This window comes from Melitaea cinxia, chromosome 3 (assembly GCF_905220565.1).
Source record: "Melitaea cinxia chromosome 3, ilMelCinx1.1, whole genome shotgun sequence".
NCBI classification, from domain to species: domain Eukaryota; kingdom Metazoa; phylum Arthropoda; class Insecta; order Lepidoptera; family Nymphalidae; genus Melitaea; species Melitaea cinxia.
Genome location: NC_059396.1, coordinates 14,133,770 through 14,158,723, shown reverse-complemented (window position 1 = coordinate 14,158,723; position 24,954 = coordinate 14,133,770). Strand labels below are relative to the sequence as shown.

General features: G+C 35.4%; 1 protein-coding gene across 1 annotated transcript; it reads right to left on the bottom strand.

Moving 5' to 3' along the window:
- Positions 1-430: 430 nt before the first annotated feature.
- LOC123667795 (lactase-phlorizin hydrolase-like) lies at positions 431-23,924 on the bottom strand. The gene is made up of 13 exons (XM_045601636.1): positions 23,899-23,924; positions 22,524-22,657; positions 22,106-22,144; positions 19,060-19,733; positions 18,655-18,963; positions 18,344-18,582; positions 16,553-16,685; positions 4,489-4,553; positions 3,946-4,079; positions 2,725-3,152; positions 2,082-2,390; positions 1,771-2,009; positions 431-663 (listed from the first exon to the last, which is right to left on the bottom strand). The coding sequence occupies exons 1-13, from the start codon at positions 23,922-23,924 to the stop codon at positions 501-503; spliced, it is 2,892 nt and encodes a 963-aa protein (XP_045457592.1). The 3' UTR covers positions 431-500.
- Positions 23,925-24,954: the final 1,030 nt, after the last annotated feature.

Genomic DNA, 24,954 nt, shown 5'->3' with positions numbered 1-24,954 from the left:
ATATTGGAAGTTAGAAGCATGACATTTTGCGCCTTTGCTACCAATATGAATTCAACTTCTTTTTTGGTCATTGTTTACCTGTGTTGAGAGCATACGCTTAGAAACTTTTATCTTTTATAAAATGCTGAAGGTCTAATCTTCGCGGGCTCTTGGGCTATTAATAAAATACACCAGTCTAATAGTATATGCCAATTACACGCTCAGGAGAAAATCCAGTAGGGACCGTTGAGTTCGAGGTGTTTGTTTATTTATTTAATACAAACAGGAAGTACACTAACTTGCAAATATAATATAGCTTGTACGTAAAAATATCTGAATCGAATCTTCGGCTTGAATTACGTCCTGTGTGAACACCAACCTTATTCGATATTGAATTTGGCATCATTTCACATTTACGTTTTTGATGGGATTGTCGTTAATGACAAGACGATTTAGAATATATAGAATATAATGAGTAGTTTGTTTTTATAACATTTTTTATAACTTTATTACATTTTTAATTAATGTCCTTCGTCGATAGAAAGTGGTACACTCATGTCAGGTTCATATTGATAGTCCAATGTGCGTGTGCGAACGATCTCTTTGTAAACGTACGCAGATTTGCGAGGGGTGCGAGTCCGCTCGGGGCTATCATAGTCCACTTCATACAAACCAAATCGATCTCTGAAAAACACGTAAAAAAAATGAATAAAAGTTACCATAGCATATTGTCCAGAGACATGTATATCTTAGCTACCTACTCCAATTTAACTAAAATTGGAAGATTGATTAGATAGTAGATTAGAAGCCATGTGATATTGAATTAACGCTTTAGAGGTAATATCCCACTGCTGGGCATAAGCTTCTTTACCCATGTAAGGATCCGATCCTTAATCCATCACGCTGCTCCAATGCGGGTTGGCGGATATATTCCCTACTATGAGTAAAGATTACTATCAGGTGTACATGATAACACGCAGGACAGACGGCTTAACGTCTTGTGGGTCTCCCATCGTGCCTCGGAGAGGGGTGGGAGAGAACTGCCCCAACACCCAGACTATGGCAAACATCTGTATGGCCAATACAAATGTTTGTCATGTGCATTTGTGTCAGCGCAACAGCCACAACCATTACATATTATTGCTGTATTTAACCTTACTTAAACCCGAACTTAATTTTGTCAATTTAAATCGCAGTAACCATTATGAAGTACACTATATGTATATACATATTTGGGGAATGAGTGGAACGGGTGTGAAATTCCTCATCCCCCATCGAAATGGGAGGATCCTCCGACCAGACAGACGGGTGTTGTGTCTGGTACTGCCTCGACGGTTGTTGTCGGGTTCTTGTATATATACTTAATCGCTCTGATAACTTTGATATCACGATGTAGGATACGTCAGTTTTCTCTAGTTTGTATGTCGTGAGATAGATGTCGCTACACATATGTTAAAAGTACAACTAAAATTAAATCGCTATACGTATAATTTTGGTACATTATTGAGTAGTAAAAACACGAGTAGGTATAAATTATTTTTAGTGCCTACTCTATATACTCTATATATGATATATCAGAACCTATTTAATTTTTCAAATTTTTTTTTGCTTTTTGACTTATTGTTTGTACTGTACCTAATGTTTAGAAGTTGAAACTTTTTCAATTGATTAATTTATAATTGCTACCTAAACTTTTTGTTTTGATAGTCTTTTTTCGTGAATGTAGATAAGTGTCTATTATTGCGAAATTAATATTTTCATTTCATTTCATTTATCATCTCGCCTACTCACCCATATCCATCCAACCATTCAAAATTATCCATTAAGCTCCACGCCGTATAAGCTCTAATATCTGATCCTTCTTCCACAGCATCAAGCATCGCGTCGAGATAATCTCTATAATAAGCTACTCGACGATCATCTTCAAGACCGTTTCGGGTTGAAAAACCGTTCTCGGTTATAAGTATAGGAGGATTGTCGTAGTCTTCTCGAATTTTCGTCAGTAGCTTGTAGAAGCCCCGTGGAACTGCCTAATCAAATCATTAAACACATGAACCGCATGAGTCATACTATCACTTGAATCTATGCATGCATTCACTCACCTTTAACCAAGAATTATGAGCTGATTCCCATGTACTGTTTTTATATAAAATAACCCCGAGATCATCAGACTGAGAAGGAGAATCATAATATCCATTAACAGAGTCATTTCTATAGACTACGTGTGCACTATAATGATTTAATCCGTAGAAATCCGAGCTTCCCTTGATTAGTTCAACTTCTTCGGGTGTGAAAAGGGGTAGCCTGGATCTTGGAAAGCCTTGAGCCAAACTTTTAATAGCTATCCTATCTTTAAAAACCTCAGGAAAATCACCTTTTTTTGAAAATATAGGATTAACAAAAATGCCCCACTGAAAGAAAAAAAAGTACTGTTTCAAAAATATGTTGCATAAATATGTTATAAAAAACATACTTTAAATTGTCGCATATCTACATATAGAAATCTACCTCAAATTCACTGGCATCTTCTGCAGCTTCCGCATGCTCTTCAGACTCTGGTTCGAACCAACTCATATTAACAACAATTCCAATAGTGCCATTCATTTTAGATCTGTATTCATTATTATACAAGTGATATGCATTGGCATGTGCTAACAAAATATTTTTATAGCAAAGGTATTCTGCAATTCCAGATGTATTATAAAGCGGAGCTAATTGTGCAGTAGCGTATCCGAGATAACAAACCGATCGTGGTTCATTTATTGTAAACCAATATTTAACTTTGTCTCCAAACAACTCAAAAGCCACTCTAGCGTAATCAGTAAACCAGTCTACAATGAGAGGGTTAGTCCAACCACCAAGATTTTGCAACTTCTGAGGCAAATCCCAGTGATATATTGTTACCATGGGTTGAATATTGTATTTAAGCAACTCGTTAATTAGATTATTGTAGTATTCAACTCCTTTCTCATTTATCTTGTCTGGGAAGCTGGTAGGTAGAATTCTCGCCCACGACAGTGAAAATCTGTAGAAGTCGACTCCTAGTTCTCTTAACATTTCCACGTCTCTTTTGTACGAGTAGTAAGAATTGTCAGCTATGTCGCCAGTATGGCAGTCTTCGATGACGCATGGCTTCTGATGTGTTAAATGATCCCATATATTTTCAGTTTTTCCTGCAGTTTTAATAAAATGTATGGTAATTGTATATTTCATAATCGACCTTAAAGCATACCTAGCCTTCCTTTTAAAAAAGTTTAAATTTTTTAATTGTGGATGCCGGTAGAGCAAGTAATTATCTATAAAATGAAGATATGTAATTTATGTGGAATAACTGTGAGGTTTTTTCTAAAAAAGTAGGCAATCATTTTAACTTTAGCGTATATATACTAGCTACACCTGTGCAAATCATTCGCAATAAATAAGTTCAAAAAAGTTTTACAAAGTTTTCGACCTTACAGAGATAATAATAAAAAATATGACCTGGTTATTTAAATAAATAATCACGAGTGCAAATCGAAAAATAAGGGAATAAAAACCGCCTGCCCAGCGTGGTGACTATGGGCAAAACACATGAGTTCACGTTATTTTTGGCGTAAACTTGTGGAGGCCTATGTCCAGCAGTGGACTGTATAGGCTGTAATGATGATGATGAAAAATCGATTTGGATATATTGACGTGGGTTTGAACTGGGGTCTTCACCTTGTTTCGGTACCGGCCGATTTCCCACCTGATAACTTTGTAAACAATCGATAATCTTGTGAATATACATAATATTGTTATAAATATATTGTAACGCAATTGTTAATATGTCTACCTCATGAAAAACATCCCACAGGGATGGACGAACTGTGTGGCGCTAAGAATATTGAGTTTATTGTGATATGTTTTATTGATATATATTTAGAATTTAAATTAAATAAAGCAATTTTATTTAAAAAAAAAAATAAAGAATAGACGAAAAAATACCATCTGCGTTCCAGCCGCCTTCGACTTGATATGAAGAAGTAGCTGTACCGAATAGCATTCCGTCTGGAAATTTTCTTGGTTCATGTCGATTTGTTGTTTTGTTCTCAGCCAAACAAAAGCAAACACCGTAAAATCTGTTAAATAAATATTTTAGTATATATCACATATTATTGAATGATCTGTAAGGCAACGACGAGTTATATGAAGAATAACTAATTTTGCGTTTAAATTATACCTTCCAATAGTATTGATTACATCAAATTCTAGGTACTTTTATTCTCATATGTAAAGAGGCTATATGGCCCGCTGAGTAAAATATGTGAATTCCAGATGACGCTAGAGCCAAATCCAAAATGGCATCACTAAGTTTGCAAGTGGTGAAGTATGTTACCGTTTTAAAAGAAATTAAGACGTGCATAAATTCAAACCCTCGGTAGCACGGTCCAATCCTTCGCCTTCATAGAATAGAAAAATGTTGTAAATTATATATTTGTTATTAGAAAAAATATTTGTTACGTAAAGAAATTTTAAACTATTACTCACATTAAATGGAATAGCCATATCATCATGAGTGTGGTAGGTACCCGTCTCTCGGACAGCGTGTTCAACTTTACATAATTTTAGAAATATCACCGTTTTATATTTTCTTCAACCATATCTTACAATTGATAGCGATTAAAATTATGATATTATTTAGATACTTTTAAACTGGCTTATACTTAAGTTTGTGTTATGTAAAATGTTTTTAACATCTGATAAGAGTGATAAGTATAAAGTATCATGTAATCCAAAATAACGTTAATCATCCCATGTCATTTTTTTATCGCTGCGAAATGCTTTAACGCACCCCCAACGGTTTCGGCAGTGTGTGGAGTGTGGGGCTCGCCTTTCAAACAGAACGAAAAGGAATACCCACTAAAAATACGCAGCGACACCCTTATCGTTTTAGTGGGACGCTACCTTTAACTTTAGAGCGCTCACGGTTTACCTCAGTGAGGAGTGGAAGGAACGGCGCCCTTTTCCCATTCTATTGCGGAGAGTCACACGGAAAAATTCATATCGAGCTTTTTTGTATAGCCAACCTTTTTCAAATGAGTCAAAGCTGTTTTATAGTCAATTCTCGAATCTTCATATTGTAAACATATCTTAACGACTCAAATGTCGATTTACGAGTATCTCCACTTTTTCAAAAATGTCATCATCTTTGTGCGTTAGGAGACTAGTTAACAGCGAATACATCTCTCACCTTTGTTTCGCCGACGATATCGTCATCTTTGCGGACATGTTGAATGAGCTAGGCCAAATGCTGGGCGGCTTAAACGAGTCCTTCCGACGATTCGGTTTCGGTATGAACCTGGACAAAACGAAAGCTATGTTTAATAACCAAATCGAGACTAGTATCGGTCGATGGTACCCTTCTCGAAGTTGTTCAGGATTATGTTTACCTAGGCCATACCATCCAACTTGGCCGCAACAACTTCGGGAAGGACGCCAATAGGAGGATCCGGTTGGGCTGGGCAGCGTTTGGTAGGCTTCGTCGAATTGCGGAGTCTTCACTTTGAAGGTTTCGAAATGCTTGAAGACAAAAGTCTTCGAGCAATGCGTCCTACCTGTGTTAACATATGGTGCCGACCCACTGACAAAGACACTGCAGAGGGCCTGGTCAACGTGCAATGGAACGGCCTATGCTTGGGATTCCTCTCAAAGATAGGATAAGTCTATCCGCGAGAGAACGAAAGTAACCGACATAGCTCATAGAATTAGCAAGTTGAAGTGGCAGTGGGTTGGACACCTAAGTCGCGAGAAAAATGGCCGTTGGAGCAGGTGTGTCCTAGAGTGGAGACCGCGTCTTGGCAAACGCAGTGTGAAATGTCCTCCAGGATTGCGGAAAACCGGGATGTTTGGCGCGAACTTGGGGATGCCTATGTCTAGCAAGACTTTTGTCTTCAAGCCCGCCTGCCCGTCTCTGGCCTGTGTATTTCAAAGCCAGCAGTTGGATGGCTATCCCGCCATCGGTCAGCTTTTTAAGTTCCAAGGTGATAGTAGAACTGTGTTATCCCCGAGTCGTCTCTTACAACAACCACGGGAAGAGAGGGGGTGGCTATATTCTTTACTGCCGTAGCCACACATGTTACGCCATTTCGCGCCATTTTCGGCGCGAACTTGTGAAGGCCTATGTCCAGCAGTGGACTGCGATTGGCTGAAGTGTGATATATTTCTATTAGGAAAGAAGAAACTATTATGACACTATTATATTTATCTTAACAAGTAATCTCATACACGTTTTTATTTGATTCTTTTCTTAAAAACAACATTGAGCAATCTTATCTTGAATACCTCTTGTAAGCAATTTTCGATAGTTACATTTTCATGTTTTCATGTCGCGCATTTTTGAATAGTATAATTGCGAATTGTAACATTCTTATGAATTTTCATTATATTCGTTAGATTTTTGGAACGAACTTCCTTATGGGGCTTCCTATATGGGCGTTGCGGAGGGGTACCCTAGTCGGCAAAAACATCCGTAACGTTAAAAAAGCGTAAGATTTTTATGTATAGTCTATGTATGATTGCTATACAGTATCTAATGTATAATCTACGTGATGACTGTTATTATGATTGCAGTTTACTATTATTATTATTATATCAGTCGATAATTATTATATATTTTTATAAATCATTGTAAATAAAATAAAGATGTTAAGATAATTTTGTAAATGAAAGTAGTTTTTCTTTCAGTTTTTATCGATTAAAAAATCATAATAAAAATGTATACCCAAATAAGTAAAATAATTATTTTCTTTATACCTCGAATAGAACTTGAGTACCTGGGTGACCGAGCTCAGCTCGGTATTTTTAGTAAATCGTGAAGGATTAGTAGAAGAGAGAGTTAAAATGATTCGCTGCCGGTTTGGATGAAGTCTTTTTTAACCGACTTCAAAAAAGGAGGAGGTTACTCAATTCGGCTGAAGGAAACTCAATATATATATATATCCCACCTTCGGTGCAACAAAGTCACAATTCAGGACACTTTTTTGTTATGTCTTTTATTAGGACTTTTTGATAATTTAATATAAGATTTTTAAACTATACCAAAGAAAGTTAACTATTAATTTTATAAAGATTTCAAACCTACTATAAATAGTAATCCAGAAATGAGTAACTAAAAGCGAAAAGAAAAAATTAAGAGTCCTCTCCTGTAAACTTAAGAAATGAGCTATATATATATATATATATATATATCACTACATAGTATAAAACAAAGTCGCTTTCTCTGTCCCTATGTCCCTATGTATGCTTAAATCTTTAAAACTACGCAACGGATTTTGATGCGGTTTTTTTAAATAGATAGAGTAATTAAAGAGGAAGGTTTATATGTATAATAACATCCATTAAATAGTGGAAAAATACTGTTATTTTTGAGGTTTCTAATGTGATGTGGTAAATAATTACATTTTTTCCGCTTACATTGCAAATGCAGCCTGAACCCTACGAGATTTATCAAAATAATGTACTAAGTATTAGACACATTGAAAAGTTCTACAGAAATCTCCGCTATGGTATATGTCTATCTCTTATGGATATCCCACAATAACATTTTTTTGTCATTTACTTTTTACGACAAATAATGGCTAATTTTCAAAGCGATTTTTACCAATACAGCATTAATCCTTAACTATATATTTTAATGTATGTTCGGGATATAACTTCGTTGTTTATGAAAAGATTTTGATGATTCTTTTTTTGGTGGAAAGGAGATATCCCTGGTGTGGTAGCAAGATAAGGAAACCAGGATCTGATGATGGGATCCTAGAGAAATCGAGGGAAACTCTCGAAAATCCGCATAACTTTACATTAACTACATAATACTTAAAATACTACTGGGTGTACTGATTTTGATGATTTTTAACTTAATCGAAAGCCGATGTTTATCATGTGGTCATATTTCATCGAGATCTGATTACAACTTTTGGAGTAATCTTTGATAGTGCGTATTTCTTGACTATTTTTTCGTATACCTACGTTGTATTACTTGTCGATATAATTGAAGTCGGTTTTTTTTTCGTTTGCCTGCAAACACAATTATTAATAATTAATTAACGCAAAATAAAAATAAAAAATAACGATATATTAAAAATTGATACAAAATACACAATTACAACGCTTCAGCCTGTAATATCCCACTATTGGGCATAGGCCTCTTTCCTCATGTAGGAGAAGCATCAGAGCTTAATCCACCACGCTACTACAATGCGGGTTGGCGGATATATTCCCTACTAAGCGAGTAACGATCGCTATCAGGTGTACATGATAACAACCGGGGCCGACGGCTTAACGTGCTCTCCGAGGCATGGTGGGGAGACCCACAAGGACTGCACAAACACCCAGACCACGGCAAACACCTGTATGGCCAATACAAATGTTTGTCACGTGCGGGGACGAACCCGCCAGCGCAACAGGTACAATCCATGGCGTAAGTGTTGCGCCAACGCGTGTCACACACAATTACAAGATTGAGAGTAATTGCTTCTCAAAACTGATAGGCGCTCCAACAAATCGTGTTTTTTTTTGGAAATCATATTTAAATACGAATTACATATTTATAAAATGTGAATAATATTTTTTTTTACCAACAATAATAAAAAATATAAATAAATATAAAAAATCAAAAATAAAAAATAATAATGATAAAATATGAATAATATTTTTCGATTTTACCGACATAATAATAAAAAATAATAACTGCCTATTTAAATAAAAAATAAAGAGTGCAATTAGAAAAAAAAAAAAAATTTTTTTTCAGGGACATGGGGATTTGAACCATGATCTTCTCGGTTGATTCCGACCGGCCGATTTCCCACCGAGCTATTGCAACTAAATTGATAAATTCGAAATTTACCTTCGTATTCTAACGATATTTTTTTCATTTCCTAAAAACAGGGATAAAACGACATTTTCTAAAAATGAATCCTAGCTAGATGGATTTATCTCCCCCGAAACCTCCTGTACACTAAATTTTATGAAAATCTTTGGAGCCGTTTCCGAGATTCAGATTATATATATACATATATATATATATATATATATATATATATATATATATATACAAGAATTGCTCGTTTAATAGTATAAGATATAAATATTTTACAATAAGGAACTGTACTGTGTGGCTACGGTACTAAAGAATATAGCCACCCCCTCTCTTCCCGTGGGTGTCGTAAGAGGCGACTAAGGGATAACATAGTTCCGCTACCACCTTGGGACTTAAAAAGCCGACCAGTGGTGGGATAACCACCCAACTGCTGGCTTTGAAATACACAGGCCGAAGACGGGCAGCAGCGTCTTCGGTGCGACAAAGCCAGATCTGCGGTCACCAACCCGCCTGCCCAGCGTGGTGACTATGGGCAAAACACATGAGTTTACGTTATTTTTGGCGTAAACTTATGAAGGCCTATGTCCAGCAGTGGACTGTATAGGCTGTAATGATGAATAAGGAACTTCGTCTCTATATGGTTTCCCATGACACCACACGGTTTTTTTTAATATACACATTTTTTTATAATATCCGCGTTGTCAATAATAATAATATATAATAATTAATCTTTATATTAATACGTGAAGAAAAACTTTGTACTCCTTTTACGAAAATTGCGCGGATGGAGGTGTATGAAATTTCGTACACTTATGGTTTACATAGATAAAGAATGCAGAGTTCTAATATTTTTTTTAATTATGCATAAAAATATATTAAATCATTAAAATAAATAAACATTACACACATTAGCATGTATTTGACACACACACGCATATTATAACCCTTTTGTGGATTCTCAAAGTTGTTGTCAAATTGAAAAGTTAAAAAAAGGTTTTTTATTTTCAGTATTTTTTTAATATAATTTTTTATTTATGGTCTGCGGTTTTGACTGCTTGGCGACCACTATATAGTTTATATTAATACCTGAAGCCAAAACTTTGTACCCCTTTTTACGGGGTACCCCCTTTTATTCATATTTAATATAATTTCCAAAAAACACGATTTACTAAAAAACCAAGCTAAGCTCGGTCACCCAGGTACTTAATAAGTTAAGCAAAAACTTTGCACCGCTTTTTACGAAAATTGCGCGAACGCAGGAGTGTGAAATTTCTCACAATTATTGTTCATATAGAGAAGAAGTGTAGAATTGTAGCAAATTTTTAAAATTATGCATATAAAATACATTAAATCATTACAAATCAACATTACACATACTACTATGTATTTGACATACACACGCATATTTATTCTTTTGCTTAATGTTCAAACTTATATTTTAAATTAATTATGGTCGCATTCCGACCACTAGGCGACCACTAGTAATTATAATAATTGTGTTTGATCGTAAACGAAAAAAACCGACTTGAACGCCTAAACCGACTAAAACACAGGTAGACAAAAAAAAGTCAAGTAAATATGCATTGTAGAGATAACTCAAAAACTACTTATCAGATGCAACACCTTTCGATTAAAGAAAAAATAGGTAAAAAAACTTTTTAAGTTAAACGGTTTTATGTTAAACATACATTGCAATGTTTAAGATAAATGTACTAAAAACCAAAAAATAATAAAATAGATACAGTCGTGGGAATTATAAACATATGCATAGACTAGACTAAAATAAAACCGTGGGGCACGTCAATTGTCTACAATCGTTGATTAAAATGTTTGTTTTGTAATGTTACACTATAATTAGGCAGTTGTTCAACCGACAAAGATGGACGTGTGATAAGTAGGGCTAGAATGTGGAAACAAGCTAGCAAGCTCGATTATAAGCGAGTTTTAGGGTTTCATAGTGGTGAGCGAGTAGTACTTTTATCATATGTTTTGTCGATTAAAGACAAACTACGAGCAGTGAAACGATTCCTCGCCAGCCAGCAGTGTGAATGTCCAACGATAAACTAGTTGAAACATCTCTTTTATTTACATGGAGTGTATAACTATTGGAATTTCCATGAACAAGAAAATAGTAAGTAATTTCCTCACCGTCTGCGGGCCAACTGCCTATTTTAACGACGAATTAAACGATTCTTCTATCGCACATTAAGTCGATAATTTGTAGACAATTGACGTGCCCCACGGTTTTATTTTAGTCTAGTCTATGCATATGTTTATAATTCCCACGACTGTATCTATTTTATTATTTTTTGGTTTTTAGTACATTTATCTTAAACATTGCAATGTATGTTTAACATAAAACCGTTTAACTTAAAAAGTTTTTTTACCTATTTTTATTTTCTAGTTTTTAGTTTTTATTTCGCATTCTGTTTAATTCATTTAGTGCTTCATTATTGCAAGGCCCATCTTAAATATTGAGGTTGTATAGTGCACTGTATTCTTCTTGTCAAGCCCTTTTATTTGATACCCATATTGGTGGGATTGATAAAAAATTGTTATCAGACATTTGGTAGCGGCGGCCAGCTTAGATTTCAATTTTGCATAGTAAATTGTATTCTACTTGTTGAGACCTTTCATTTGATACCCATGTTGATGGGATTGATAAAACCTAAGTTAACCGCCATTTTGTAGAGGCCGCCATCTTGGATTTTAATTTTATATAGTACATTGATTATACTGGTTGAGCACTTTCATTTGATACCCATATTGATGGGATCGATAAAACCTACGTTATCCGCCATTTTGTAGCGGCCGCCATCTTGTATTTCAATTTTTTATAGTATATTGTATTCTGCTTGTTGAGCCCTTTCATTTGATACCCATATTGATGGGATTGATAAAACCTACGTTATCCGCCATTTTGTAGCGGCCGCCATCTTGGATTTCAGTTTTTTATAGTATATTGTATTCTGCTTGTTGAGCCCTTTCATTTGATACCCATATTGATGGGATTAATAAAACATAAATTATCCGCCATTTTGTAGCGGCGGCCATCTTGAATTTATAATGATAATGAATAAACATAATTGTATTGTCACCAAAATCCAAAGTGTATACAAAATTTCAGATTAATCGGTTGACAGGAAGAGGGTGAAATTTGAATTACTAAATTTGACCCAAGAATAAATAATAAATAAAAAATAAAACAAACGGGGTGAGCTAAATAAAACCGTTTAAAAATCATCGAAATCGATCCACCTAGTCAAAAACTCTGAGGTAACACACATTAAAATCATAGTCGAACTGAGAACCTCCACCTCATTTTGAAGTCGGTTAACAATATCTAGTGTTTCCGTCCGAAGTGACTGCATTTTCTTATTATTTATTGTTGTATTTAATGGTAGTAAATCCTCTATTAGTTTCTTAGATTTATTAAATTGTAACAGGCAATACCATATAACGCTTTAAAGGTTGCAAATGGTAAGAGGAAAATTTATATTAAACTAGCTGGTACCCGCCCGCGACTTTGTCTGTGCAGGTAAGTACTTCGAGCAGCTTATTATCTTCTTAATATCTATTTTTATACCAAAATTCATCAAAATTGGTTCCACGATATAAAAATCAATTTGTTACTACTAAATGTGCATTAGAAATATATTATCGATTTTTATTGTATTTATGTTTCACTGTTTTTGAGATAAAGTCTTACTATAAATGATAAACATTTCTCTTATATGTAAACTCTACAGTTTTTGCAGCGTACGCCAGAATAGCTCGCAGATGGCAGATTTATTTCCGACTTACTTATTACACACAATTATCGTTATATTTTGAACAATTCACACACTATTTTTAAAAATTATAGCCTATGTGTTATTCCAAATCTATGCAAGCTATATTATTGTAAACTTTCAATAAAATCCATACGGTAGTTTTGCGTGAAAGAGGAACAAACATCCATACATCCATACATACAAACTTTCGCGTTTATAATATTAGTAGGATGTTGGGCGAGAGTACGTGCTTTAAAATGCGTAATTGGAGATCATATATTTTAGTAAGAAAAGTGTTTGGTTCATCCGTAGCTGAAGAGGCCGTAGCTCACTATTGGATTAGTAACCGCTATACAGTTCAGTCTAGTTTTAAATATCTGTCATTTTATCTATACAATATAATAAAATAATACAAATAATTTGTAATATTAAAATAACCGCTTTTTACTAAATGCAATGGATGTATACTCAGTACATATACAAAAGTAACATTTTTTTTTGGGATTTTTGTCTGTCTGTTTGTTCCGGCTAATCTCTGAAATGACTGGACCGATTTTGACGGGACTTTCACTGGCAGATAGATGATCCCGAGTAGAAATTTTTTCGTCTTCCTTAGAAGGACCGGACCAGGCATGCCTGATCAGGACTAGATAAGGCATGTAACGCAGATGATTGGTTTGGACCTGATCAGGATGAGATGAGATTTCCTGATCCGGTCCAGATCAGGAAATTTCATCTCATCATGATCAGCCAGTTCGGTCCGGTCCTTTTAAAAAACACGAATGTATGTTCTTGAAAAAATTGTTTAACAAAGAAAAAAGCGAATTGATATTATAAATATGTTACTTAACATAATTATTATGATATTTATTCCCGTTTATTTTTTCCAATGTATTATTTATTTATGTTTTTACTTTAAATATTAATTATTTTTATTTATTTTTATGTTATTAATTAATTATTATTATTAATTAAATTTTATTTATCAACTTCTAATAATTAACTACTAATTAACTATTTCCTATTACTTACGACTGCTCCACTATCTAGAAATGGAATCCCTGCTAGACTGTCCTAATAACTGTATGTATACTAAGTGCGCTTAAAAATATTAATAGCGCGATTCAGGCTCAGTTCGCGTAATTTCTTTCAGGCTATCCTGATGTGGATCGGACCGTGTCCTGATCCAGTATGCCTTACCATACTTGATTATATTTTACATCAGGCTGTCGTTATCTGGACCGGACCGGGGCTGATAGAGCTTGCCGGATCTGGCATGCCTCATTCTATTTAAATTACGAAATTTACCAGTGATTTTTTCAGTCTATGGACCCCAACTGAAGGCATTGAGTAAACCAAGCTACATGTATACAGTTTCAATTATTATAAAATTGCACGACAAGTGATTTGTTTTATTATGCAGGAAGTTATGGTCATGCGCATCTAGTTTTTTTTTGTGAATAACTTATTCCACGGGTAAAGTAATCTTATGTCAGGGTTTGGTTGCTTTCACGACTACACCAGAATCGTGGAATCACTAGTTTAGGTTGTTATAACCAGATTGCAAATTATTTACGGGGAATCATTTGTTATTGAAATAATAACAGAAACAAAAACAGTATAATCTGCAAATATTTCCAGTGACTGATCACATTACACTCATATCATTGACCAAAGAGAAAATGAAAGGGACGATAGATGTCGCCACACATATCTTATATTTATATGTTATTCTTTTTTCTACACCACTAGGGTCGTTGAATAATGACATCCTGCGTGATGATATGCGGATACCATTGTCTATGGATGTCTGATACACCATTAACATCACAAATCGACAACTTCTGTAATAGACGGAAGCCGTTCTAGTGTAGTGTCGCGTGTAGTCGTCCCAAAATCGGCGGTCTCCAACTAGGTTCAGATAATTATGTTTGTACATGAGTTTTCTATCTGATATGGGGTATTGTCAGTCATATATAGAATAGATTATCTTACTTTTTAAACCATTATCACGCGTTTTGACCGGAATTTACTATACCAATACGAAAAGCAAACGTTAATTTATGTTTTTTTTTTTTTTTTTTTTTAAATATAATTAAGCTACATCCACGGGCTTTTGAAACCCATGTCCTTTTTTATTTCTAAAACTTGCTACTACCACAGCCTATGAAATATTTTACGCTGTGCTGTGTGTGTATTACCCTCAATTTATGTTATGATTTTAGAATTATACTATTTTAATTAATAATAATTTATTCTTTTCATATAACATTTTAATATTTAATATCGATAATCGTTCTGAAGAGTAAACTCTAGTCGTGCGCCAGGGCTTGATACACGTACACCCTTTTTATTTATTACATTACTAGCTGCACGGACAGACTTTGTTCTGTCAAAAGTTAATAAATTTTTATTTATATAGGCACATTTTTTATTAATTATTTTTAAATTATTATATTAATCCTTCCGTGGGCCTTAAGGAACATACAAAAAAATAAATTAGCCGAATTGGTCGAGCCATTCTCGAGTTATGCGCTTAGCAACATTCATTTTTATTTATATAGATACTAAACCTCCTGAAAAGCTATCTATCTGAAAGAATTATAGAAATTATTATAATTATTTATTAATTTAAAAAAAAAATGTATACTTATGTAGGTGAGAAACTACAAAAAGAAAAATTCATTCAAAATTCTCTATGTTGTTTTGTGGATAGCCTCAATTGTTGAAAAGGTCGAAAAATTGAAAAATTCGGATCTTCAACACTGTGGCCCACGGCTGCGATGATTTCTTCTTGAACGACCCCGTCAAACACGTGTTGGTGTTGGAACATTACGTACCGAGTCTGCCGTCTCAAATTTGTTGACAAAATTCTTAACAGAGTCTCACAAGGACGATGATGTTGACAAAAATATCCAGAATTTTACGAAATATAACATTTACAGATCCACTATTTTCATAAACAATTTTTATTATTTTAGTGCGATTTTTTTTCATGATTCAACTTAATTCTTGGATTTATTAATGGATATAAGAATTAAAAGCACTGTCGATTTTGTCAATGCCAGGTAAAATAGAAAAGACACGAAGGAGAATGATCGGTGTTGTTGAGATTAGCGTTTGTAGAAATACCTTTGTAGGGTTGAAAGAGGGGATGGAAATTTGTATAGAAATTCGTTTTGATGTTAAAAGTTTCCATTGGGCTTTACCCTTATGGGTGATTGATATTTTGTAGGAAAGTGCGTCTTTCTTTTGCGTAAATCTTTATTGTAACTGCTTTTGAAATTATAAATGTCTACCTTTATCCTTAGACGCGAGCTGGCTCATAAAAAATAAATTAATAAGTAGAATCTAGTTTTGATAGAAATTTATCTTAAAAGTTTGTCGATTATATTGGAAGTTAGAAGCACGACATTTTATTAAAGATCGAAGATAGATTTTGTGCGCCTTTGCAGCCTAATATCTATTAAGCCAATATAAGTTTAACTTCTTATTTAGCCATTGCTTACCTGTGTTGGGAGCATACGCTTAGAAACTTTTATCTTTTATAAAATGCTGAAGGTCTAATTCTCGTGGGCTCTTGGGCTATTAAAAAATACATCAGTCTATTAGTAAACGTCAATTACACGCTCAGGAGAAAATCCAGTGGGGACCGTTGAGTGTGAGGTGTTTGTTTATTTATTTAATACAAACAGGAAGTACACTAACTTGCAAATATAATATAGCTTGTACGTAAAAATATCTGAATCGAATCTCCAGCTTGAATTACGTCCTGTGTGAACACCAACCTTATTCGATATTGACTTTGGCTCTTATTTCACATTTACGTTTTTGATGGGATTTTTGTTAATGACAGGACGATTTAGAATATATAGAATATAATGAGTAGTTTGTTTTTATAACATATTTTATAACTTTATTACATTTTTAATTAATGTCCTTCGTCAATAGAAAGTGGTACACTCATGTCAGGTTCATATTGATAGTCCAATGTGCGTGTGCGAACGATCTCTTTGTAAACGTACGCAGATTTGCGAGGGGTGCGAGTCCGCTCGGGGCTGTCATAGTCCACTTCATACAAACCAAATCGATCTCTGAAAGACACGTAAAAAAATTAAAAAAAGTTACCATAACATATTGTCCAGAGACATGTATATCTTAGCTACCCACTCCTACTCCATTTTACTAATATTGGAAGATTGATAGGACAGTAGATTTGAAGCCTTGGAATTAAGCGATGCTTAATTTAAATAAAGAAGTTAATATTTTAAATTTGAATTTAAATTATTCTAACTGTGCAAATTCGTTCGAAGTAATCAGTGGTTTTTTTTCTTCCTTATGTATTTCACTTTATTTGATTATATCTAAATTGTTTTTATCAAGAATCCATTCGTTTTAAGAAATTTAATATGTATATATATATTTATCGCTATGTATTTATCGCTCGCTCGCATATCTTCTGCCTGTAATATCCTACTGCTGGACATAGGCCTCTTTCCCCATGCAGGAGAAAGATCAGAGCTTAATCCACCACTTTGCTCCAATGTGGGTTGGCGGATATATTCCCTATTATGAGTAACGATCGCTATCATGTGTACATATAAGATAACAACCGGGACCGACGGCTTAACGTGCTCTCCAAGGCAAGGTGGAGAGATCCACAAGTACAGCACAAACACACAGACCACGGCAAACATCTGTATGGCCAGTACAAATGTTTGCCATGTGCGGGAATCAAACCCGCAACCACTAGCGCAGAAAGCTAGTGCTGTGACCGTTGCACCAACGCGCCGTTATGTACTTATACCCGAACTTTATTTTATCTATTTCAATTGCAGTAACCATTATGAAGTACACTATATGTACATACATGATATGTTCAAAGTACTACTAAAATTAAATCGCTATACGAGTAATTTTGATACATCACTGAGTAGTAAAAACACGAGTAGGTATAAATTATTTTTAGTGCCTACTCTTTATACTCTATATACTTATGATACATCAGAATCTATTCAATTTTCCAAAATATTTTTGAGCTTGTTGACTTATTGTTTGTACTGTACCTGATGTTTAGAAGTTGAAAAATTTCAATTGATTAATTTATAATAATAATAAATATTTCTATTTTTTTTACGTGGGGAAAATCCATCATGGATACCCTCCAGCGCGGGGGCGCCAGAGGGTTGTGTCAGACTCCTACTGACTAAAAACCACCACGTGTTAGCAGTCATCCGCCTGGGTGGGGCGAGAGGGGTCGCGCTAGCATTCGCCACCTCGCCTCAGCGGTAGGCCCGGACAAAGCTTCCGGGCCCCGGCATGATGGTGGGGTGGCCTCGCTCACAACAAGGCCACCCCTCAGACGTATGGGGTCGTGTCGTCCGGCCGGCCGAAGTCCCCCGACTATCGGCCGCCGACCCCACTATTACGAGGGGGAGGGGGGGCAAACCGCCTTCTCCTTGCCCCCGTACGTCTGCGCCGGAGTGGGCCAGCAGAGGCGTCTTCCTCTCTGGCCCACTCCGCGGTCTCCTTCTGCGTCATTACCGCTTCGCAGAAGGAGACCACCGCCTGCCACGATCTCTCGTTGTCAAGGATAACCTAACCTAAACTTTTTATTTTGTTAATTTTTTTCGAGAATGTAGATTTTTTATGTTCGTTAAGTGTGCATTATTGCAAAATAAATATTTTCATATCATTTCATTTGAGAATTAAGTTACTAAAATCTTAAGTTTATCTGTCTTCGCCTACTCACCCATATCCATCCATCCATTCAAAATTATCCATTAGGCTCCACGCCGTATAAGCTCTAATATCTGATCCTTCTTCCACAGCATTAAGCATCGCGTCGAGATAATCTCTATAATAAGCTACTCGACGATCATCTTCAAGACCGTTTCGTGTTGAAAAACCGTTCTCGGTTATAAGTATAGGAGGATTGTTGTAGTCTTCTCGAATTTTCGTCAGTAGCTTGTAGAAGCCCCATGGAACTACCTAATCAAATTGTTAAACACATGAAGCGTCTGAGTCATACTATCATTTGAATCTATGCATACATTCACTCACCTTTAACCAAGAATTATTAGCTGATTCCCATGTACTATTTGTATATAAGACAGCTCCGAGATCATCAAGCTGAGACGGAGAATTATAATATCCATTAACAGAGTCATTTCTATAGACTACGTATGAACTATAATGATTTAATCCGTAGAAATCCGAGCTTCCCTTGATTAGTTCAACTTCTTCGGGCGTGAATAGGGGTAGCCTGGATCGTGGAAAGCCTTGAGCCAAACTTTTAATAGCTATCCTATCTTTCAAAACCTGAGGAAAATCTCCCTTTTTTGAAAATATAGGATCAACAAAAACGCCCCACTGAAAGAAAAAAAATTGTACCGTTTCAAAAATATCTTGCAAAAATATATAAAAAACATACTTCAAATTGTCGCATATCTACACATAGAAATCTACCTCAAATTTACTGGCATCTTCTGCAGCTTCCGCATGCTCTTCAGACTCTGGTTCAAACCAACTCGTATAAGCAACAATTCCAATAGTCCCATTAATTTTAGATCTATATTCATTATTATACAAGTGATAAGCATTGGCATGAGCTAACAGGATATTTTTATAGCAAATGTATTCTGCAATTCCAGAAATATTATACAACGGAGCTAATCTTTCATTAGCGTATCCATGAAAACAAACCGATCGTGGTTCATTTATTGTAAACCAATATTTAACTTTGTCTCCAAACAACTCAAAAGCCACTCTAGCGTAATCAGTAAACCAGTCTACAATTAGAGGGTTAATCCAGCCGCCAAGATTTTGCAACTTCTGAGGCAAATCCCAGTGATATATTGTTACCATGGGTTGAATATTGTATTTAAGCAACTCGTTAATTAGATTATTGTAGTATTCAACTCCTTTCTCATTTATCTTGTCTGGGAAGCTGGTAGGTAGAATTCTCGCCCACGACAGTGAAAATCTGTAGAAGTCGACTCCTAGTTCTCTTAACATTTCCACGTCTCTTTTGTACGAGTAGTAAGAATTGTCAGCTATGTCGCCAGTGTGACAGTCTTCGATGACGCATGGCTTCTGATGTGATAAATTATCCCATATATTTTCAGTTTTTCCTGCAATTTTTATTTAGTAAAATGTATGGTCATTGTATATTTAACAATTGACTAAAACCAATTTTATTTTGTTTTTAATTAAAACCTGTATTTTTTATTACACTTCAAGCCTATCGCAGTCATCTGCTGGACAAAGGCCTGCACACAACACACAACACACAGTAGGACAAGTTCACGCAAAAATGGTGTGAACTCATGTGTTTTGACCATAGTCACCACGTCTGGCAGGTGGGTTGGTAACCGTAGGGCTGGCTTTGTCACCGCAGGGCTGGCTTTGTCGCACCGTACGCTGCTGCCCGTTTTTGGTCTGTGTATTTCAAAGACAGCAGTTGGACGGTTATCCAGCATCGGTCGGATTTTTAATTTAATTAACTTTAATGTTATTCTCAGATAATTTCAATATCGTTAGTGGGATTTTATTACATATGCGAATACCATAATCCAAAAAGGAGACGTTAACTTTGCGCAGTCGGAATCGGAAACGAGGTTATATTAGGTTATTCCTTCTCGTGTTTACACTGCGATTAATACTATTTATGTCAAAACAATCAATATTCTTATGAATATACGTAATAATCAACATCATCAATCAATACTATATGTATTGATTGATGATGTTGATTATTATAAAAATGTAACGGATCGCTGTCTGTACATGGAAGATATATGAGAAAAAATACTATTGGGACCATATCAAGGCAAATAACACTGATTGTTAGAATTTTTGTCTCTTTGTCTGTGCATTTGTGCAGGCTAATCTCAGAAACGGCTTATCCGATTTAGATGTGATTTTTACTCATATATTATGGCAAGCTTAGCTTAACATTTAGTGTTTGTTTCATGTCAATCGGTTCATAAATAAAAATGTTATGTCAATGTAAAGAATCGTCTTGAATATGTAAATACCCAAACGGTGGTGTTTGTAATCCAAAATAAACCAAAAGATACATATATCCAAAAAATGCTGTCTAAAGTCACTATTTCGCGCGGATGAAATCGTAGGCACAGCTAGTGTTATAAATAGTATCTGGGTGACCGAGCTTAGCTCGGTACTTTTTAGTAAATCATATTTAAATACGAAAAACATATTTGTAGTCTTTCGACTATTTTGGAAGGTCCTCTTCTATATTCGCAGGGCGCGGGCGTAGGTTATACTCGTACTCTTTACAATAAATATTATGTAGGTAGTACTTACAAAGATTATAACAAAATTGTAACGTACACCGAACACGTGTATGCGTGCACGCTCTTCAGAGTTCCGATCGAGTCTATCGTGTTGCGGAGGGAGTAACTCAGAGCAGTGCCTAGGACTTGCGACCCAGGTGTAGGTTTAAGGAGATCCCCTTTGAGATGCGCATCAACGCTCACCTTCACTGCTCGAGTTATACGCCTCGCCTAGCCAAATTAATCGTAATAGATAACAATTAATTCGTTTGCACAAATTAATTATTGAACGAGTCTAGGTTAAGTTACTAGCAGGATACAACAAGTGTATCGTGCCAAGCCAGAGCCAAGACTGCCTTAGCGACGGTTGCACCGTTCGTTTCGTACACGTCAGAATAATTCGAGTAATATAATAAATGAGGGTAGATGACTATCGAACGATGTGCTAGGTGGCGCGATCGTTGCATCTGTTGTTTATAAATTCCTTTCTAATTGCGTATGACAACGCTAGTGTTGACATATTGATAAAATATGAATAATATTTTCCGATTTTACCGACATGATAATAAAAAATATGCACTGGTTCTAAACATGTTTGAATATCATAATCAAAAATCGACCGCTCCAGCGGGGTTCGAACCCGCGTCTCCGACTGACCGTGTCGGCGCTCTAGCCAATTAAGCTATGGAACGATGTACCCGCTAGATCGAAATTTTTGATATGATGATTTTTATATTCGGTTTAAGCGCTAAGAGCGCCGACACGGTCAGTCGGAGACGCGGGTTCGAACCCTGCTGGAGCGGTCAATTTTTGATATGATATTAAAAAATGTTTAGAATTCCTAATGTGTGGGTAACACAAAAATAAAATCGTAGATATTACAAAATAGCACGGTGTCGTCTCCTGTCAAAGATTTTCATTGTAATATGAAACTTTGAATAGTTACGGGTTTCTGTAAAGAGCTCACTATAGACGGCGCCACGGCGAACGGTCAATTTTTGATATGATATTCAAAAATATTTAGCATTCCTAATGTGTGGGTAACACAACAATAAAATACTAGATATTATGCACTGGTTATTTAAATAAAAAATCATTGTTGCAATTAGAAAAAAGGGTACAAAATAATCGAACTGGAGACATAGGGATTTGAACCGTGGCCGTGGTCTTCTTGATCGATCCCGACCGGCTGGTTTATTGATAACTGCGAAATTTACCTTCGTATTCTAACGATATTGTAGCAATATTTTCAATGTCTAAAAACAGGGATAAAACGACATTTTTTAAAAATGAATCCTAGCTTTATTATTTTTCGCCCCCCAAGAAATCCCATGCATACTAAATTTCATGAAAATCGTTGGAGCCGTTTCCTTGATTCAGATTACATATATACAAGAAAGATTAAGATACAAAGATTATTAAGAGATTATATATATACAAGAATTGCTCGTTTAATAGTATTAGATAGATATTGTGACGCAATTGTTATTATGTATACCTCAAGAAAAACATTTTGGGTTAATTTTTCGTCTTGTATAGTATATATTTTTAAGTGTTGTTGGTATGATAATATTTAGAATTTAAATTAAATAAAGCAATTTTATTTAAAATAATAAAGAATAGACGAAAAAATACCATCTGCGTCCCAGCCGCCTTCGACTTGATATGAAGAAGTAGCTGTACCGAATAGCATTCCGTCTGGAAATTTTCTTGGTTCATGTCGATTTGTTGTTTTGCTCTCAGCCAAACAAAAGCAAACACCATAAAATCTGTTAAATAAATATTTTCGTTTATCACATATATGGAATAATCTGTAGGGCAACTACGAATTATATGAAGAATAAAAAATATTGCCCTTAAATTATACCACATCAATTCTAGGTATTTTTATCTTAAATCTTAAAAAGAGTATGTGACGTGCTGAATAAAATACTTGAATACTAGATAACGCTAGGTTCAAATGCAAACTGGCATCACTAAATTTGTAAGTGCTGAAGTATGTTACATTTTAAAAGAAGTTAAGACGTGCATAAATGTAAGCTCACGGTATCACGTTCACATCCTTCGACTTCATAGAATAGAAAAATGTTGTAAATTATAGGTTTATTAGTTTTTTGACAAAAAAAAAAAAAAAATATAAAAGGAATTTTAAACCATTACTTACAATAAATGGGATAGCCATATCATCATGAGTGTAGTAGGTACACGTCTATCGGACAGCGTTTTCAACTTTACCTAGTTTTTGAAATATCAACGTTTTATATGTTTTTTAAACCATATCTCACAATTGATAACGATTAAAATAATGATATTGTTTAGACTCTTTTAAACTGACGTATACTTAAGTTTGTGTTATGTAAAGTGTTTTTTTTTTTGATACGAGTATAAAGTGTGATGTAATGCAAAACAATGTAAAACGACCCATTACTTTTGACGTGACAACGTCTAATAAATCGGTGAACGCCGGCGGCATGCAGGAAAAGGATGACTCGTTGCGTTACTCTCATTGTTCCGTCACGCTTAATGATGGTAGTTTGCGCCGCATCTATCTATATTCCATATACTATCATCACTTGATTGGCCTATACGTCCGAGGAGATGTTTTGTTATAACGCTGTCACGTTAAACTATCGTCTGTAAACCAACTTTACGGACAACCAATTTTTTTTATCGCTGCAAAATGCTTTAACGCAGTCCGACGGCTTCGGCGGTGTGTGGAGTGTCCATTCCTTCATCTCATATCATATCTTTCAATGTAAATAATTGTTTTACGTAGATGTAGATTTAGAGACAACTTACGTGATATGCAATGAATTTGAAAACAAATCACTCTTCGATCGATCTTACGTAGATCGTCAGTCCAGCGAGTCGAAGGACGTTCCACACTGCGTTTGTCAACACGCGGTCTCCACTCTAGGACACGTCTGCTCCAGCGGCCGTTGCTCCTGCGACACAGGTGACCAGCCTACTGCCATTTCAACTTGCTAATTCTGAGGGCTATGTCGCTTACTTTTGTTCTCTTGTGGATAGTCTCATTTCTGATCTTATCTTTGAGAGAGATCCCAAACATTGCCATTGAGCTACTTTAAAATTGTGGACTAGCCTCTGCGTCAATGTCTACGTCTCGGCGTCAGGACGCATTGTTCGAAAACTTTTGTCTTTAAGCGCGCTATTGCGGAATCTTCGAACTGAAGTCTCGACGGATCCTGCCAAACGCCGCCCTGACCAACCCTACCTATCAGCTTCCTTTTTGAAGTTGTTTCGGCCTAGTTGAATGGTGTGGCCTAGGTAGATACAATTCTGAAAAACTACGAGAAGGATACCATCGACCGATACCGATCTCGGTATGACTTGGTTCTCAAACATAACTTTCGTTTTGTCCAAATTCATATCGAGACTGACTTGTCGGAGGACTTGTTTAGTCCACCCAGCATTTGGCTTAGTCCATCCAACATATCAGCAAGGATGACAATATCGTCGGCGAAACGAAGGTGAGATATTAATAATAGTAAGGTTTTCGCTTTCTTTTGCTGATGTGATAAGGAGTAACTTAGGCTACTTTTTTTATTTATTTATTTTTATTTAATAACTCGGCAAAGTAAACAATAACTGTTTTGTTAAATTCCACGCGGACGAAGTCGCGGGCACAGCTAATTTGTAACATAACTGAAGTATGATTAATACGTTGTGTTGTATATATAATTATGTTCATTTCATACTCGTCAGCCTGTAATATCCCACTACTGGGCATAGGCCTCTTTCCCCATGTATGAGAAGGATCAGAGCTTAATCCACCACGATCGACGGCGGCTCATCTCCCTCTATCGTTTAAATTAAGTGTAAATTTAGAGAGAACTTATGTGATAAGTAAATAATTTCAAAATAAATGTAAATGTATGACTTAATTTCTCCTAGTGAAGAATTTCATAATATTGTGAAACTATTATATTTATCGTCACTTTTTCTGATTCTTTTCTTAAAATACAATATTTTGCAATCTTATCTTATAAGCAGTTTTCGATAGTTACATTGCCATGTTTTCTTGTTACTTATTTCATATCACTAG